At 34.2% G+C, this 20,256-nt stretch overlaps 2 protein-coding genes across 2 annotated transcripts; both read left to right on the forward strand.

Annotated features, from left to right (window-relative positions):
* Nucleotides 1–245: 245 nt before the first annotated feature.
* LOC147395135 (protein MICRORCHIDIA 7-like) lies at nt 246–8,856 on the forward strand. The gene is made up of 21 exons (XM_086453723.1): nt 246–931; nt 1,339–1,413; nt 1,531–1,565; nt 1,658–1,736; nt 1,867–1,959; nt 2,092–2,176; nt 2,596–2,671; nt 3,300–3,425; nt 4,493–4,591; nt 4,743–4,844; nt 5,125–5,280; nt 5,377–5,472; nt 5,846–5,897; nt 5,984–6,095; nt 6,175–6,248; nt 6,356–6,729; nt 6,939–7,039; nt 7,132–7,290; nt 7,399–7,474; nt 8,260–8,415; nt 8,503–8,856. Exons 1-21 carry the CDS (start codon nt 562–564, stop codon nt 8,587–8,589), a joined length of 2,583 nt encoding a protein of 860 aa, XP_086309849.1. The 5' UTR covers nt 246–561; the 3' UTR covers nt 8,590–8,856.
* A 2,298-nt stretch (nt 8,857–11,154) lies between these two features.
* LOC147395136 (protein TAPETUM DETERMINANT 1-like) lies at nt 11,155–14,110 on the forward strand. The gene is made up of 3 exons (XM_086454658.1): nt 11,155–11,393; nt 12,654–12,746; nt 13,701–14,110. Exons 1-3 carry the CDS (start codon nt 11,234–11,236, stop codon nt 14,066–14,068), a joined length of 621 nt encoding a protein of 206 aa, XP_086310784.1. The 5' UTR covers nt 11,155–11,233; the 3' UTR covers nt 14,069–14,110.
* Nucleotides 14,111–20,256: the final 6,146 nt, after the last annotated feature.

The following is a 20,256-nucleotide window of genomic DNA, read 5'->3' on the forward strand; positions in this document are numbered from 1 at the left end:
AGAAAAATCATTTTTTTTTCCATTTCTCTCTCTCTCTCTCTCTCTTTCATTTATTTTTCCTTTCCAGAGACGATGAAGAGGGATTTTCGAGCCATTAAAACATTTTCTTTAGGAAAAAAAAAACAAATCGATAATTGGTAGTAGAACACAGTTCTTACAGTCTTGTGTATGTTATCAAACCCTTGGCCTAAAAAAAGGGGGGCCACGTATTAATCCCACTAGCGTCTTTTCGGTCATCCATTCACAGTTTAAATACACGTGGCATAACATAAATAGAGGAAGTAATTTTGATACCCGTTCCTTCGTTGTATAGGATTCGGATTCCGGAAGCGTAACCGTCTTTTACCATAAAGGGTATTTCAGTAATTGCACGACCAACAGAATCCTACACGTACTTGAACTCTATGACTGATGAAATAGCAGTGTTTTTGAACTTCAAAACTGAAATAGAAGTTTGTTGCTCTTCCTCATAGTCTTTCCTCTCTTTCTTCTTTCTATTCCCGCCAAAACCCTAAACCCCAAGCTATCAATTTTGAACACCAGGAAACGAATTTGATCGCCATGTTTCCGATTAAACAAGAACCTGTAATTAAACAGGAACCCATGGAACCAGGAGAAATTCTGATTAACGAGAATCTTCTGGAACCGGTTTTGGCAATCGATCAAAGAAGTAGTGACTTCGATTTCCATAACTTGGACTATTCAACTCTTGACTACGATTCTAGGGTTTCCAGTGACTTCAATGGAGTTGAAAGTTCACACAAGAAGCAGAAGTTGGATAATAACTTGGGAATCGTTTTGCCAATCAGATCTTTCAATCCTGTTCCACAATCTCAATCTTCAGTCGTTGTTCAGAGTTGCAAGCAGTTTTGGAAGGCGGGTGATTACGAGGGTGGTCTCATTCGTGATTCGTCGTCATCGTCATCTTTCGGTAATTGAATCCTCTTAAAATCGTTATGTTTTTTTTAAAATTTTTTTTTTTTAATCTATTCTTGCAACTCAATTCTTGTTTACTGCCATTGTTTTTCGTTATCCGCGATCATCATCAAAACCTTATCCCAAAGATTTGAAACCTTACTGCACATTATGTATTAATCGAAATCTTTGTTGCGGTTGTGATTAATCACCTTTAAACTTGGGATAGTGAATTTTGAAATCGTTTGTTGGTTTTGCACTCACTACGTCTCTTTGTGACCCTTTTTTTTACTCTCTTTGGGAACCTTCAACATTCAAATTCCTTCTAATTGGGGCTGTTATTGGTATTCGTCGCACACGACCATACCATCTCATTGACTTTCAAATATCTAATCAAATTCTTTTTCCCTTTTGTGTCTGTAGGTAGCATGGATCATGTCAGGGTACATCCCAAGTTTCTACATTCAAATGCAACAAGCCATAAGTGGGCTCTTGGAGGTAAATTTGTGTTATGTGTGAATCTGTGTGTAGCTTTGTTCCCTGTTTTCTTGGATTTAGTCAAAAAATTTCCTTCTTTGTTGGTTAACTATACTTTATGTCAATCTGCTTTCACAGCATTTGCAGAGCTTCTGGACAATTCCTTAGATGAGGTATTTGTAATTTTTTATTCTTGTTTCAAAAAGAAGTATCCCTTTTGTCTTTTGTCTTTCGTCTTTTTCTAAAGCTCTGAATGTTATGTCAGGTCTGCTATGGAGCTACTTTTGTTCACATAGATGTGCTTAAAAATAACAAAGATGGGAACAAAATGTTGCTGGTTGAAGGTATGTAATTTTTTCGTCATTTGGTTTCCATTTCTATTGATGTTATAGAGCTCATCATTACGTTGTTTTTGTGATTTTTCCGTGAATCCCACGTTTTAAAACTGCTATGCTTGTTTGATTTCTAATGCAGATAATGGTGGTGGTATGGATCCCCAAAAAATGCGAAAATGTATGTCTCTTGGGTATTCTGCAAAAAGCAAATTAGCGAATACTATTGGACAATGTGAGCTATAGCACTTCTCAGTAAACAATATTCCACATATACATAGTATCAGTATTTGGTTTCTGAGGAAATTGTTATGTTGGGCACATGTTTGACATTTCTTTGTTTATGCCTTTTGTTTTTTGTTGCTAGATGGAAATGGTTTCAAGACAAGTACTATGAGACTTGGAGCAGATGTCATTGTGTTCTCGCAATGTCGTGGGAAAGATGGAAAAAGGTTTTGATTTTTATACATGATTCACATTTTCATATAAGATCTCTATTATTTGCTTTTAAAAAGTTTTGGAATCATATTGAAAATGCAACGATACCCATTCCTCTCTTTGTTTGCAAATCTCTCACTTTACTACTTTCTCATTGTAAAACTATCAAAAGAAACACTTCAAATAAAACAAATTTAGATACTATGGTTAAACTAAATTTTTTGTGAAATAAATTGTATCCACACATGCCCTTTACTTTTCTAGCCATCGTCCATGTCCTTGATTTTTATTTTTATTTCTAAAAAAAAAGTGTATATGGACATATAGTCGGGAATTTATTTGTTTCTTGTTGACTTGTTCTTTACATTTGCTGCATACTTAATGCATTTCCTTACAGTCGAACTAATTGTTTTCTTTTGAACCTTCCTGTTAGCCCCACACGAAGCATTGGAATGTTGTCCTACACATTTCTAAGGAACACAGGGAAGGAAGATATCGTAGTTCCCATTGTAAGAGCAATTCGATTTATTGTTGAATTCTTTCTTCTACTCTTTTGTTTCTTATCTCTGTTTTTAGCAACATTCATTTTTTTTAATGAAATTTTATTTAAGTCTTTTTGTTAACTTTTCCAAAATTCTTAATTTTTTGTTTTTGAATTAATTATTTGATTTCGATCACTCTGTGATATCCACCTTTGCATGCTTTTTGGCTGCTCAAACTAACAAGAATTTATTTACAATTAAGAAATCAAATGTTGACAACTTATATGACACATGTGTCATGGAAACTTAATATTATTTCAGGTTGAGCCTACAGGCCACTCAATTGATGCTTTGCATCATATCCATGAGTTGTAGGTTCAAGTCCAGTTTATCCACAAAACAATATGAATTGTTTTAGGTAAATGGTTTTATTTATAGCATGTATTTCTAATCAACAATGGAATTTATTGAGGAGGAAAAAATTGAATAAAGGAAAATTATGGGATAAATAATAGTGTTCTAGGATGATCCCCTCCATTCTACACTTTTCGTGAAGTTCACTTTTAGAATGTGAATCCAAAAAAATATTCATGTTTTTTACGTGAAATTTCTTTAGTAGTCTGATTCTCCTACTTGTGGTTGTTGTTTTCATTAGCTTGACTATGAGAAAGGGCAAGATTGGAATAAGATTATGCGATCATCTCCAGAAGATTTGAATACAAATATAGAAGTGATATTGCAATGGTCTCCCTATTCAAGTGAAGCAGATCTTCTTGACCAGGTTCTTCCTTTTTCCTATTTCAATAATTATTACTTCTTGGAATTCATACTTGATATGTTAAAAATTAGTTACTTGGTGAATTTTTCATTGAGTATTGTTTAACCTCATATTTAGAATTGGTGTGTAGTTTGGAAAGGTGGGTTAATTTGGTTGTGCTTTGACTTATCATCAGCCTACATAGAGTAATTTGTTGATTTTTTTTTTAGTGAAATAGGTTCGCGGTGTTTTAATTCTTTTGGTTTGAGAGGAGGGATTGTTTGTACAAGTACAGATGGTTTTAGAAATTTGATCAGGCTAACACTTATTATTTTTTTGAGTTAGTTCTCATGTATAAGAGACAAAGGAACATGTGTATATCAGTATATGTTTTCTATTATTTTTATTTATAATTTTTTATTACGAGGGTTCCGGATCTGTAGGCCCAACTAGCAGTGGTGAGGTAACTAGCCTCTTAGAGCACCATATCTCGACCAAATCCCCCGGGTACATGCAATACCCTACAAACCACACGTATCAGATAAATAAGGATAAATCCCTATGGGTGGCCAACGAGGGGGTTTGAACTCAAGATCTCTCCCTTTTTGGAGGAATGCCTTAGTCACTGCGCCCAACACTCATTGGTTTATATCAGTATATGGTTGAACATTTGGTCTTTTTTATGCCTAACAATCATGATAGAAAAAAAAATCTAATGTTTATATGTCAAATCATTCCAATCATACTCAATTGGTCTATATGCTAAAACCAGTTATAGAGTTTGGAATAGAAGTGAGAAAGGTACGTAGATCTTGCAAATGAGTTGTTTTAAATGGAATATTTTCTAAGCCTAAGTTCTCTTTAGGCCTCTAATGCAAATTCATCTTTCCTTAGTAGTTCCGGAGATTCTTGGAACTGGAACGGTATATATTTGTTTATAGTTTTCTGTAAGGCATACCACTTTAAACAATGTCAAATATGAAGTTGCAACAATGTGGCATAAATGTTGCCCTTTTAATGAAATTTATTCTTCAATTGTAATCAACTCCATTGAAGTTCTGGAGTAATTTTTTTTATCTTTTCTTTTGCAGTTCAATCTGATAAATGATCAAGGTACACGCGTAATCATATACAACCTATGGGAGGATGAGCAAGGAGAACTGGAACTCGACTTTGACACTGATCAATATGTATGCCTTACATTTCTCTTACATGCATTCCTCTTGTTTTCCTCGTATCATACTTCACAAAATCAGTTGGTATGAAACTGGGAGCTTTGTCTCTACATTGCTGATATATATATATATATATACATATATTTTCCTGTGATTGAAATTGCAGGATATTCAAATTAAAGGTGTTAACAGAGATGCAAAGAAGATAGAAATGGCGGAACAATTTCCCAACTCAAGGCACTACCTGACACATCAACATTCATTAAGGGTATATCTTACGTCATTTTCACTATTCCATTCGATATAATGCTGTCACCTAATGTGGCCTATTTTGAAGTTAATATATGGATCCCTTTGGCGTTTAAGCCCTCAGCCACTCGTAGTATATCATCCTTGCCTCTGTTCAGTAATCACACATTGTATTTATTTTCTTCCTAAGTGAACATGCATACCTTATCTCTTAGTATTTTCTTAAAATTGCAATTTTTTTGATTGTTGGGTCTCTTTTTATGGTTTTTAATCGTATAATTTTATCTCAATGTTTACAGAGTTATGCATCAATTCTCTATCTAAGACTTCCAGATGGATTCCGAATTGTTCTGCGTGGTAAAGATGTTGAACACCACGACATAGTGAATGATATGATGCTAACAGAAGCAGTTACATATAGGCCGAAACCGGGTGGTGGTGGTAGTGTTCCAAATGTAAACTTCTAACAAATAACATTGCATTTGACATCCCTGTCGACCTTTTAAAGTAATGATGACTAACACCTTGATTGTGTCCTACTTGGATATCAGATGGTTGCTGTTGTGACAATTGGGTTTGTAAAGGATGCCAAAAGTCATATCGATGTTCAAGGATTCAATGTTTATCACAAGAACCGACTAATTAAGGTTTGTTTTTTCTTCTTCTTATTTGCTCATATATAGACATACAAACTAACATCCAAGATTTCCACAACCATGTTTCTTCCATAAATACCACCAAGGAAGCTTTCTATTGTTATTTGTTGAAAAAAATGGTTGTGGGGGATGCTAACATCCCCATGAATTCTTAGGCGTTAGTGTCTAGAAAACTAATTATATGCTACGATCATCCAATCCGATCTCTATGTGGGATGTAGCACCAAGAGTATGAAACATGACTAAAAAGTGATTGAATATGCATACATACATACATACATACATATTGAACAGTTTTTTTTCCTTGCGGATGGTGAGCCACTTTGTGAACTATTCTTACCCAAAAGTGTTGCTTTTCTGCTAGCCATTCTGGAGGATATGGAATGCTGCGGGAAGTAATGGACGTGGAATAATAGGTATGGATTCTGTTCCCAATACTGACTAATTCTACATTGATTACTTGATTCCAGGTTCACTTCTAATGTAATTCTCTTTGATATAGGTGTATTGGAGGCTAATTTTGTTGAACCAGCTCACGATAAACAAGGTTTTGAGCGTACAACAGTGCTTTCTAGGCTTGAAGCACGGTTATTACAGTTGCAAAAGAGATACTGGTTTGTTCTATTTCATTCCTTTCCATGGGCTTCACAGCGTTTTCATCAATTTATTAATTTCATTCACTGTTTCATTCAGGACCGCTAACTGTCATAGAATTGGTTATGTTTCCCGGCATGGAGAAAAGCTTGCAAATGGATCTGCAGCTAGAGGTATCTAACACAAACCACCCATCCTTTATTTAGCTTAAAAATGGATTGTGGAGATCATCTCATTAAATCCATGCCTTATCTGACTGATGCACATACTAATCATACAGAAAGATCACCTGACTGTCCTCCTCCGCTATCATCTTGCCATTTGAATATCAATCATGGGAATGGGCACTTGTATAGTAAGGTGGAAAGTGGAAAGAAGTCCACCACAAATAGTGGAAACCAATCAAGTTATTTGGAACCAACGTCAATTTCTGCAGAGAATGTCAGTAACTATGAGACTCCAACTGTCCCTCCTGACAGATTTGTAAATGTTAGTAGTCACATGGCAGCACCACCCCCCATTCAGAAATATTTTATGAAAGATAACTCTCATACAACTCAATCCTTTTCTCCAAACATGAGTAATGGTGAAACTGAGCCAGATCGTGCATCGAATGGAAGATTTGATCGAGTTCTCACACCTTCACAATCCAAGGTAATTTAATCTCACATATTGAGTAATTGTATTTTTTTGAAAGTCATAGATGGTCTTTCACTATCATCTTTTTGATCACTTTGATCCAAATATTTAAGTCTTGCCATAGACAGGGGAAACAATTTTGAAGTCATGCATGGTGAACGAATTTTGTTATACTTTATGTTTTGTTAGTAATGTTTCTCTAATATTGATTCTTTAACTTACAGGCAGCTGACATTACATGTAGTGAAAATGCTACATTTGGTCCTAACTCGAATGCACTCAGTATAGTTCAGGTGAAAGTAGAGAATCATGAATTAGAAGACAGGTGGGTTTCTATCTTCAAATACTGCATATGTTTGTTTGATGTAAAACTTTTGGATCTCTTCCTCACTGTCCAAGTATGTTGTCGTTCTTCAGGTCAAACAATATGGAGTCATCATCATTTTTGCCTGATTTACAATTGGAGATAGATAGATGTAGATCATTGGAAGATCAAGTAAATGGACATTCTCTTTTAAGTTTGGATCCACTCAGTCTATATCAATTAAAAGTAGAAAATCAAGAATTGAAGGATAGGTGATTATGTCATCTCCCTGTACTGCACTAGTCTTTTTTTTTTTTTTAAACTTGGTTCAATACTTTGGGATCACATCCTTACCATTCAAGTATGCTTTCCTTCTGTAGATTAAAGAAAATGGAGGAATCTTCCTCACGTGATTTGAAGATTGAAAAGGACAAGTATAAGTTGTTAGAAGCTCATGTAAGTGTGCTTGTTACTTTTTACTTCCATTTCATGTTACCTTTTCTCCTTATCTGTTCAAATATTTTTCTGCCTATTTTTGCTGCCCCTTTATGAGGGGCATAATAAATCTATTAATAAAAGAACTCATTGTCATATCATTGGTCATCTTATGTGCTCCATTTACTATATATATATATATATATATATATATATATATAGATTTTTTTTTTTTTTTCATTTCCAACCATGTCACTTTTGGTCTTCTTCTCGTCTTTGTATAGTCTTTCTCATGCTTTCTCTCACTGGTGCCACCATTGGTTATTTGTATGTGCCCAAACCATGTCTATCAACTTTCCTTTACTGTATCCCCTCGATTAATCCCCCTAAATTCCCAATAATGCACTCATTAACTCTCATCTAGAGGATCTTCAGAACAAAAATCAACCTTACATGGGGATTTTCATAATTGTATAAGCTTGTGCATTCTTTTAGACATTCTTGATTAAACATTACGGAGAAAACCTACAGATTGCAATCAGGTTGGATTTTGATCACTCTATTTATGTCCGACATCCCTAGTTATGAGCACCCTCTTGTGCATCCAAGGTTATGAGCACCCTTTTGTGCATACACAGTCTTAACGATGGGGTTGTACTATAACCATTTTATTAAATTGTCATATATAATTAATAATAAAAAGAATATATATATAGAATTGGTCATAAATATGAGTCACCTATTCTTTACATGGGTTCTAGTAAGTATATCCAATGCAAATTGCAACTGACATGATTTGCTCTCAGGCACGGTACTTGATATCGAACTTAGAGATTAAAAAGCAAATAGTGTGTGACCAACTTAAGGAGTCAGAGCGAAAGATTGAGGAGATCAGCAATGACCAACAAGCAAGAATTATAATATTTCATGAGGAAAGGAACCGACGGGACAATGAATTAATGGTGAGAAACAACTTTCACATTTTATGGAGTATTCTTCCCTTCTCTACTTGACATAGGAGTCTCACTAGAAGGATGTTTTTTTTGTAGGCTGCTTCAAAAACCATACAAGAGTTGCTACAGAAGGTGGCACAATTGGAGAATATGAAGTCCCCTACATGCAAACAAGAAAGATAGTGAGCAAATAACACCTCATTTGAACAGCGACATGTACAAACATGACCCATGACACTACTCGCAACCCATTATTTACATGTTTAATCATGAGTGGCCTTTGTTACCACCACTGTTTATACAATCATCAGAAGAGATGTGGTGGGAGGTTGGCTGATTGATATTAATTACTATTATTCTTGTCTTGGCCTTTGTTCTGATTTCCCTATCTACATTATAGTGGAATGTAAGAAAATCCAAAATATGTTCGATGTATTTGGAAGAACACCTGTGTTGGATCTTCTTGGATGTGTTCCCCATATGACTTTCTCTCTCTGACTACAAATATTCACGTTGGGTCGTCCAAAATGATATCCATATGGCCACATATTAATAACGTTTTAAATGATACCTTGAAGATCATCCTCACAAAAATCTCAATCCATTCTGACACACTTCCGCTTTTTTATAATTATTAATGTTAGAATGGACAAATTTTTGATGATCAAATTGAGAATGACTCAAAATATTTTTGTTTTTGAGACCCAAACCTATCCCAATGTTGTTTATTTGAAGGGTTGATTTCAAAAACTAATGGCTTGAGTTCACATCATGGTTATAATTCGGATACATGAAAATTTTGGCTAAAAAAGGGGAGTTTTGTACAATTCTTTTTGGTGAGGATGATCTCTACGGTGAGGAGATCATCATCACCAAAAATCAGCTAAAATTTCACACTTTTGATGGACTAAGAAGTTTTAGATTCGGCTGATTTTTGGTGAGGATGATCTCCTCACCATAGAGATCATCCTCACAAAACACAGCTCAATCCAAAACTTTTAAGTCACATAGGACAAACATGTTCGCTTCAGAACTTGACTCAAATTTTTTTGTTAGGTTATGTAAACTCAATATGACATTTAGGCAAAGCGAAATGTGAATGTACAATATATTTATATTTTTCCTTAGAAATTCATTTACGTTTCTTCATCTTCAATATATGACATTGAAGGAACCTATATTCACTAAGGCTAATTTTAATTATGAATCAAGATCTAGAACGGTGGAATGATGATGTCTATGTGGCACCTTTTGGTAGGTGTTTTAAAACACATTGGGTTCCTAATCAAGCCATTTTTTAAATGGCACGCAGCCCCATGTGTTCAATCTCCAATCAAAAAGTACTACATAGACACCGGATGTTGCTATAGGAACGGACATTGTTCTCCATTGCAACTCTTTAATCATTGTCATCATTGTTGTCCTTGTAACTTTCACAATCATTATATATATGGGTTGGGTTTGTGTGACTCATGAGAAAACACATGATATTTATACTATCCCAATTGCACTTGGAATATTTATCCAAAAAGGATAAATCTCAACTATTGGATTTTGTGTTTAAACAGTTGGGATTATATGTGTTTTTCCAGAGTCACTCTTCATGAGTCATGGGAACCTATCCTTTATTTATTAGGGGTGCTAATAACTTGTGCCCAAGGGCACATGTTATGATGTATTAAATACACCTGCCTAAAATACCCTAAAAAAAAGAAAAAAAATATTTTTTCTTTCCAAAAATATTCTCAAATACTTATTTAATTTTTAGGGTATTTAAATGCATCTTAATCTTAACATGTGCCTTCTGGGTCCTCAGGGAACACCGTTAACAAAACCCATATTGGCTGTGGTTAAGATAGATTCGATGAATCTCAAAAATTTATTTTACTGCCTAAAATGTCCTCAAAATTTTATTTTCTTTTTCTTCCAAGAAAAAAAAAAAGGTACACTCAAATGTTTGACCGAAAAGGAAAGATTTCACCATGGTCCTTGTTTTCACCCTTTGACCTCAATTTTATCTTATAAATTATTAATGTGAAATGATCTCAATGCCCTCGTCATTGTTATCTATCCTCATCATCTCATTGAAGAGGGTAAAGTTGACTGATTTTGAGAAGAAAAATTTAGGGTTTTTTAATCATTCTTACTTAGTCTATAAGAATAGACGGAGGTGGAGACGCATGTCAATAGTTCAAAAATACGTCACTAACTCAAATATATAAAGAGGTTTGTGAGGCTAGCATTCCTCTTACATGTATTGCCTTATTGGGGGCTTCTCAGTTCTTACTCGGTTAAGGGCCGAAATGGAAAGAAAATGATTTTTGCATCTAGAATCTCCTGGTCATTAAGAAATCAGTGATTCTCCTCCCATCTCAGCCGTACGTTTGACAATGTCAGCCTCAAACGTTGTTGGTGCTTTGAACTTTCCTTATTAATTTTGAGAGTTTTTATTGACACACCAACATTTGGTAACGGCACCCCAAGATGGCCTAATTCTTTAATGATTTCCAGTTTACATCGCATATGAATTGGGGTGGAGTTAGCAGAAGTTGGTGTGGCTATAGAATCTCTCTTAATTTCACTATATAAATGTCTCAAAGAGGCAACGCTTGGTTCTACAGAGAGATCGAAGTAGAAGTAGTAGAACTGAACAGTTGCAAGCGATTAAGATTAAAAGGTGCGATTTCAAATAATACCTTTTTAGTTTTCTGCCACTTCTAATCTAATTTGAACTTTGAACTCAAAACTATGCTTTATTTACGTGACGTTTTTTTGACAGATTTGATGATCAAATTAACCTGATTTATATATATATTGTTGTTCTTTGATGCAGATTTCAGTCTGTGAGGTTTCAACTTTTACATTCTTGAATAGTAATAAAATAATTCATCAAAAAATGGTGAGAAGTTTATCAAGGAAGCAAATCTTTGAGGTTGTGGTGGCGATTTCTGTTGGATTACTCTTACTCCTTATGTTTTCTGCCAACGGTACACACATCCTTCGCTTTCTAAAGTTTTTTTTTTCTTTTGATAAATAATATTTCATTCATAAAACAGAACCAAGTCAGTCGAGATAACCAACCTGGTGAGGCCTTACAAAATATCCACTATTCATGTGCAGAGTAACAAATCCCATCCCAATTGTACAAAAATCCTCAAAGAACAAACCCTTAAACTCCACCAACAAAAGATAAGATCCAAAATGGATATAATCATATTTGGATGATCTTTCCATTTTCCTTCAAAAATACGCCTATTCCTTTCAAACCACACTCCCTAACAGATTGCGAATGGTGTAATATTCCACAACATCCTCTTTGCATTGCCAAACAAGTGACCAATTGTCGACCAACAAGTAAAAAAATCCCTAACTGATTTGGGAAGACTAGTTATAATCCCATGCAACTTAAAAAAATGAGCTCAAATGTCGTGTGTGAATTTACATGTATTAAAATGGCTTATTTGTAATTTTCTTGGGTTTTTGACGAAAATGACTTTGATTATGTTAAGTTTAAATGTAAAGATAGGATTTTATTTGTAATTTTTTGGGGTTTTTAGACAAAATGACTTTGAATATATTAAGTTTAAATGTAAAGATGGGCCTTTGTGGTCACTCAAATGTATGTTGGTGTCGAACCACTTCTACTCTACCTTCTCTCCTTACAATAGTAAAGACAAGGAAAGAGACACTATATATGCAAGTAGTGAATCCAAGGGCTCTTTTACAATCTTTAGGGTTTTTATGGTTATAATGAGAGTTCTTATAATCTTTACTATTATAACAGTGAGTTTGGATTGAGAGAAATGGAGAGAAAAGAAAAGAAAAGAAAAAAAAAATGAATTTCGTTTGTTTAGACGGTTAAAAAAAAAACCTTGTAATTGCATGTGCCTAATGCCGAATACTAAAGATATTTAACGCTGTTTAATTCTTATATATATATGATCTAAACTTAAACTAAGGTTTTTTTTAATCTCAATTAAAGAAAGGTTGTAACTTGTAACAACGAAAATCTCAGTTTCTATTTTAATTGTTATGTTTGAATATAGATTAGGAAAGACAAGCAAAGTTCTTCAAGGTTTAGTTCAACTTTCCGTTTTATAAAAAAGAAAAAAAAAATTATTGTTTCTGTATTCAGTTACCAGTAAAGCTCTCCCTTACCAAACTGGTTGTCTTACAAAAATTACTACTAGAGAAGAGGAGTAACAACAGAAAAATTCTTCTGTGGGTTTTTCTATTTGTTGTTGTAGGTTATCACCATCATCATCAGCATATCGCGGCTTCAACTGTTTTGGAAGGAAGCTCTACTCTCTCCCTTCCCCATCGTAAACTACTTGGACGCTGTAAGAAAAAAAAAATACTCTCAAATTTTCCCTCTTTAAATCAAATAGGGATTTCCTATCATAAGCGAGAGGCTCGCTTGCATGCAACGGAGTGTCCTCTCCACCGCACCGAGAAGTAATGCTAGTCAAACTCGTTGCCCCCACATGTCCTCAAAATGCACCTGACTTAGATTATATACACTATGGATATAAGAGGGTTACAGGGCTTAGCTGAGGTATGACACTTGAGAGTGGAGGAAAATATACACTCAACACTAAGTGGGTTCCTATTTTCTTGATACCCTCTTACTGATTGGGGTGAATTTTTACAATAATAGGGGCAACGAGTTTGAATCTTAATACATTGATGCGAACTCCTCAAAAAGAAAGTGAGGGTGAAGCTGAAATATCATGGGAGGTGGGATTTTGAATAATAAAAAATAGGGAGATTTAGACATACTCCACCATGTTTTGATCATAACAACAAAGTTTGGATTTGACAATTACTTGGTTAAAATCAGATAAGGTCCGGAAAGTTTCGAAAAAAATTTGTAGAACTTTCGGAGATCATGCAAATGATGTTTTGGGTCTCCTACTAAAATCCCTTATCTTCAACCTCCATAAAAACCATATCTTGTGGTTGAGATTTGAAAGTTAGGAAAAAAAAAACCATGAAGGAAAGAAATGTTACCATATTTTGCGATTAATTTGTTTATTCTCTCATTTAATTGGCTAGACCCTTATTAAGAGAATTTTAAGAATTTTTTTTCTTTGAATTGGAGAATTTTGTAACTATGTTTTTTATTCATCCGTGTGAGACCGAACTAATTGATCTAAATGCCCTCATCTTTAATCTCACACACTACCGATTGTTTATGTTTCTATTGGATTCAATGGGAGGGGTTTTTATTTGAATGTCATGTATTGCTTCATTTGTACGCGTTTGTGTTTGTATGTGTGTGTGTGTTTATTCAGCAGCAATGGCAGCTGTAGGAGAAGTGGGGGTGGAACCAAAGAGGGCAGGTGGTGGGTTGAATAAGTGTTCAATATCTGATATAGTGCTAAATCAAGGTCCCACAGCTCCTCTACCAAATGGGATACCTACATATACAGTTATTATCTCGAATGTGTGCGTGGACGGATGTAATATATCGCGCATCCACCTTCACTGTGGCTGGTTCAGCTCCGCTCGTCTAATCAACCCCAAAATCTTCAAACGCCTCAGCTATGACGACTGCTTAGTTAACAATGGCGATACCCTCATTAACAGCAACACCATCACCTTCACTTATGCTAACTCCTTCAGTTACCCCTTATCTGTCTCCTCTGTTACTTGCCATTAATATACTATTAGTTATTTTCAACCAAAACCACTACTAAAACCATGAAGCTGTATTTCAGTTTTAGTTTTGCTTTTGGTTTATAGCTTGTTGTTTCCATCTTGTTAGTAAATATATAATAATAAAGATGGGGGAGTGAGTGCTGTTGGAGTTAGTTATTTTCTTGTTTAATTGCTTTTGTTAATTATTTGTTGAATCTTCTGGCCTATGAATTCTAATTTTAGTGAGATGGATTATGAGGGGGAATTACCTGAAAACATGGATTTTTCTAACCTCAAACAAACAATTATCAAGCGAATTTAATAAGAAAATAACAAACATTATATTTACAGGCGAGTGATCTAATGCTCCTTATTTATTTGAAAAGTTAATTTTAAAAATTATTGGCTTGAGATCTGGTCATTTTTATGATTTGGATTTGCCAAAATTTTTTTTGCTAAAAACATTGGTGCTTATAGACACAAAATTTTACATTTTTAGCGGGAGTCAAAAATCATCGCAAATACCAAAAATACCACCACTATTATTAATAGTGACGGCCAAGGGAAACGCCACTGTTCATGGTATAGCTAAAAGGCATATGAACCCCTGGCAGTCAAACACCCCCGCTAATTGATTTTTATTTCCGTAGCTATAATTCGGTTTTAGTTTTATAAATTTGGAAACCATATACTTTGACTCATCTTTAGTATTATGATGAGACAAGGTGAATGTGTGTTCGTTTGCACCAAAATTTGGAAGACATTAGTTTTATAAATTTGGAAACCATATACTTTGACTCATCTTTAGTATTATGATGAGACAAGGTGATTGTGTGTTCGTTTGCACCAAAATTTGGAAGACAAAAATGTCCCAACTTTTACATTTAACCTCAATATTGTCAAGGATATTTTTGTCAAAATGAATAGAATTTCATTGTCACAACCTTCTGTACCCGCCTTACTTAGTTTTAAGCTTTTCAAAAATTTAAAATATATATATATATATATATATATATATATATATATATATATATATATATGGAGGCGGTTCAAGGGACGTTTTGGAAAACGTCTTAGAAAACCATGATTTTCAATCGTTGGATGTGAGAAAACAGACGGTGCAGATGAGAAAACACGTCAGTTCCGATTAAAGAAACTGAGTTTCTTTAATTAAAAAAAACTCCCTCGACTTTTTTTCTTTTTTCGTTTTTTTTTTAAACAACTTACTCTCTGTTTTCTCTCTCAACAGACGAACTCAACCTTCGTCTCTCTCTCTCTCTCCATCGGCTGCTCCTCCACTTCGTCTTCTCCAAGTTATTACACGTACATGTATAGTTGTTCTTTCTCTCTCTCTCTCTCTCTCTCTCTCTCTCTCTATCTCTATGTTCCTCTCAATGTTTATGGTCATCTATCTTCTCGCCTTCTTTGGGGTTTTTGGCCATTGGAATCTAAAACTTCGCCCCGAAGCTTCAAGTTGCTTCATTTCTTTAGCCCATTGAACTCCTGCTGTTTTCTTGGCCGTTTTGTCAATTGCAACCCAATCTCAAAGTGGTTTCTCCGCTCGAAACACCGATTTCCAGAACATGGTTCTTGATTTCAGTATCGTCTACTTCTTGATGGATCTTCTCCATTATATGATCTTCTTTCTGAGTGATGCTCTCTTCATTGGGCACCATTTAGCGACCCTTTTCGTGTTCGTGACCTGTCGGTACTTGGTCTTCCATTACTATAATAACAGTAATTTCGTATTTAGTAGGGGCATGGGTTTGATGCGAAGTGTTCTGTTTAAGTTTTCAGACAACAACTACTCTAAACAACTAAAAAGACTGCTTATTTGCCCTTCTTCTCTCCATCCATTTTCTGTTTCATCAAGAGAAATGGTGTGTAGTCTCTCTCTCTCTCTCTCTCTCTCTAACGAAGAAACAGCGACACTAGTTGTTTTAAAAACCTTCGTCTGTCGAGAGAGAAAACAGAAAGTTAGTTATTTTAAAAAAGAAACGAAAAAAAAAACTTGGAGAAGACGAAGACAGAGACATAGAATGAGAGCGAGAGAGAGAGAGAGAGAGAGAGAGAGAGAGAGAGAGACAACTATACCTGTACGTGTAATAGCTTGGAGAAGACGAAGTGGAGGAGCAGCCGATGGAGAGAGAGAGACGAAGGTTGAGTTCGTCTGTTGAGAGAGAAAATAGAGTAAATTGTTTTAAAACAAACGAAAAAAGAAAAAAAGAAAAAAAGTCGAGGGAGTTTTTTTAAATAAAAGAAACTCAGTTTCTTTAATCGGAACTGACGTGTTTTCTCATCTGCACCGTCTATTTTCTCACATCCAACGATTGAAAATCATGGTTTTCTAAGACGTTTTCTAAAACGTCCCTTGAACCGCCCCCTATATATATATATATATATATATATATTTCTTGCACAGTGCTCACAAACTCTTTAGCATGTGCCATGTAATTTTGTAAATTGGGGATGTACTCAATACTTACTAGCTTGTGTGACTGATGGATTATAGATTCTATGAGCACTGTGAGCAAATTTTTTTTTTTTTTAACAAGTAGTGCAATTGAGTCGCCATGGCCTCCTTATCTGGTAGGGCAAATTGCCCAAAACATAAAGCTAAGTTACTAATTCACTCATACTTGATTGCGATACGATTCATTATAGTTAATTCACTCATAAATGAAAATTTCATAAAATAAAATGAACTACCTATCAACGAACTCGATATTACATTCTGGCAAACTAAATATGAATATATACCATATTTTCTATAGAAATTCAATTAGGTATCTTCGTCTTATATATATTCGAGTTTGCCCGTCCCTACTGACATTAGCATTCTCTTTGGGGTTAAGGGTTGAAGATGAAAGATGATAAAGTTGAAGAAATATTATTTAGAGGAGTGATGAGAATAAAATTCCATGGGTATTATTGAAAAAAGAGGAGAAGAGTTTGGTAATATTTTATAAAATTAAAGGGTTTAAGGGTTGAAGATGAAAATAATAAAGTTGAAGAAATATTATTTAGAGGAGTGATGACAATAAAATTTCATGGGTATTATTGTAAAAAGAGGAGAAGAGTTTGGTAATAATTTATAAAATTAAAGGATATTTTTAGAAAGAAGATAGAAAAAGAAAGACCATGAATTTGAAAATGTATTTTTGGAAAGGGGGAGAAGATTAAAAAAATTAAAAATTAAAAATTATCATCAAGATACGTCATGAGTTTAAATCTTAACCACCTTTTGTGAGGAGGTAAATATTGGGATTGGGAGGGGAACAACCATTAGGAGTGGGGATTGCAACCAAAAAAAAAAAAAAAATCAAGATTTTGTTGTCTACATTTAGGATTGCCTATGATTTATAATTACATCATTTACAATGTTTATTCATGGAGTCACATGCCCCAAGGATTAATTGGATGCTCTAATAGGGGCCTAGACACCTCGATTTCCAATAATTTAAAAAAAAAAAAAAAAAAAAAACAAATCAGGATTTTGTTATCTACATTTAGGATTGCCTATGATTTATAATTAAATCATTTACTATGTTTATTCATAGAGTCATGATAATCTAATGACCCCCTCTGGCATACGCCCCCATCACTGAATTATAGATCATTACGGAGGGATACATAAGAAAAAATTTATTACTCTATGTATCCCGAGGCAAATGATCTACGGTTCTATGATGGAGGTGTAATTTTTATTCATATTCAAATGGTGTGGTAAGGATCCTTTGACCTTGATCTTTCCTTATGTCATCACGATGACCATCATTATCAACGTCATCACATTGCCATCCTCATCCATACATTTATCGCAAATGCTAACCTGACTTGAACCTGAAGTATTATTGACAGCGCACTTGAGTGTACAGGTCAGTAAGCCATAGATCGTTTTCTAAAGATACGAGTGGTATACACTCAGAGAACATCGACGGTTCATTGCACACACAGTGCTACTTCGAGTATTATTTGGAGTCCGTGTAACAAAGTTGTACATTTATCGGGACCGTTTAAATCTCCAATATGTTTGTGACCGCCAAATCTTCCAATATCAAGCAGAAATGGAAAGATTTACGTATTATGGTAATTGAAAACAGATCTTTAGAGATAAACATTCCAATCAAAGGTCGTTGAAGATTTAAATTTTCATTATTAATCCGACTATATAAATGTATCTCTCGACCACACTTTATTCGATAGAGATAGAAGAAGAACTGAAAGGTTAGATTTCCAATGGTTTTCAATCGATCTCACTTTGTCCAAAATCCCTTATAATTTCGATTTTTTTCTTCTTAATTATCTTAATTTGATTCTATTTCAAGCTTAATTCTGAGACTCTTGTGTATTCTGTTTTAGTTTTCTGCCTTAATTCTTAAAATATTTCAGAAACCGTAAGTCTTAAAATATTCTACATTTTCGTCTGTGTTTTTTTTTATTATAATAAATATTTTTTTTTAATATTCGTTATTTGATGCAGATTTTCGTGAGGTTTAGATTATTACTTCTCCAAAACCTTCTCGGTTCCAAGCTCACATCCTTTAATATTCTGCAAAGATGAGGACTTCATCAAGCAAATAGCTTTTGTTGTTGCAGTTTCGGTTGGATTATTTCTTATGTTTTCAGCTTGCGGTATGTATATGCAACCATACATGCATATATGATATGAGTCTTGATAAAATGACTCGTCAGAGGGCATATTCAAACCACTCACTGACATGACAAGTTAAGGAACTGTAAATCTGTACGCCTCGATATACACGATTGCACTTCCTCATAAAATAGTGTATCTTGAAGGAGTTGTGTATCATGAGGCAAAAAGATGTATGGTTTTCAAACTTGTCCATGTCAATTAGTCGATTGAGTATGCCACCTGACGAGTCATTTTATCAAGAGTCATATGCTATATATATATATATATATAGGGGGGCATTCAATGGCAAACTTTTTGGCAAAACATTTTTCAAAACATGAGTTAGAAGTTTTGGAATGGGCTGATTTTTGGTGAGGATGATCTCTACGGTGAGGAGATCATCCTCACCAAAAATCTGCTCATTCCAAAACTTCTAACACCATAAAAAATAGTTTACAAAAAATGGACGGTCCACGATTTTTCAACTGGTAAACATGGGTTAGAAGTTTTGGAATGGGCTGATTTTTGGTGAGGATGATCTACTAACCGGAGTAGATCATCCTCACCAAAAATCAGCCCATTCCAAAACTTCTAACCCATGTTTTGAAGAATGTTTTGCGAAAAAGTTTGCCCTTGAACGCTATCCACATATATATATATATATATATATATATATATATATATATATATATATATATATATATATATATATGGGAGTCATTCAAGGGATAATAATTGTAATAAAATCTATAACAATGATTTTTTATAAATCACTTTTAATGGGATTAGAAATCTATTCTCAAATTTTTAATCTTAATTTACAAATTGAAGAATCTTGGGCCATCAAATTTTTAATAAACAATTTTTGATGAAATTTTCATTATAACACTATGATGGCCATTGTCCTCATCATCAGTGTCATCCTCATCTTCATTATCATCAACTTTGCCATCCTCATCATCCCTCATTCATATATTTATAAAAATATTTTTTCTTACTTTGGTACTGGATTGTCAACCTTTACTGAGATTTGAAAACTTATAAGTCTGGTTATGACAAATGCCAACGTGACTTGGACTGACCCTTTGAAGTATTACTGAGGGTGTTCTTGATGTACAGAAAACTGTAGATGTACACTTAATTATTACTATTTCAAGTCACTATAGCAAGAGTACATTTATGGGAACCTTATAATCTGTGATTTTTTGATAGATTTGATAATCAAATTTTATTTTTCGATTATTGTTATTTGATGAAGATTTATAATATTCTGCAATGATGAGCACTTTATCAAGGAATCAAATCGCTTTTGTTGCGGGAGTTGAGTTATTTCTTATGTTTTTAGCTTGTGGTACGTAAATAAGACACATCCGTGGATGTGCCCAAGGTTTTCAATGGATTGTGCTGGATCGGTTCTGTGACTGATTCAATAAGAATCGGATCAAATCCTTACTGGATTGAATTTTTATCTGATCTTAATATTAAGATCTAAACCATTAACATTTGAATCGGATCCGAATTAGACCAAACCCGATTTTATATAGAAAATCTATAAACTTTTATATACGTTAACA

Source organism: Akebia trifoliata, chromosome 9 (genome assembly GCF_017979445.1).
Source record: "Akebia trifoliata isolate Shusen 1 chromosome 9, ASM1797944v1, whole genome shotgun sequence".
NCBI classification, from domain to species: domain Eukaryota; kingdom Viridiplantae; phylum Streptophyta; class Magnoliopsida; order Ranunculales; family Lardizabalaceae; genus Akebia; species Akebia trifoliata.

Excerpts from the sequence above, each read along its gene's own strand:
- LOC147395135 (XM_086453723.1), top strand. The coding sequence starts at position 562 with ATGTTTCCGATTAAACAAGAACCTGTAATTAAACAGGAACCCATGGAA. Across the intron at positions 4,592-4,742 it reads ACTTTGACACTGATCAATAT|GATATTCAAATTAAAGGTGT; the intron begins GTATGCCTTACA and ends TTGAAATTGCAG. Across the intron at positions 5,473-5,845 it reads ACAAGAACCGACTAATTAAG|CCATTCTGGAGGATATGGAA; the intron begins GTTTGTTTTTTC and ends CTTTTCTGCTAG.
- LOC147395136 (XM_086454658.1), top strand. The coding sequence starts at position 11,234 with ATGCAGATTTCAGTCTGTGAGGTTTCAACTTTTACATTCTTGAATAGT. Across the intron at positions 11,394-12,653 it reads CCTTATGTTTTCTGCCAACG|GTTATCACCATCATCATCAG; the intron begins GTACACACATCC and ends TTGTTGTTGTAG. Across the intron at positions 12,747-13,700 it reads TCGTAAACTACTTGGACGCT|CAGCAATGGCAGCTGTAGGA; the intron begins GTAAGAAAAAAA and ends GTGTTTATTCAG.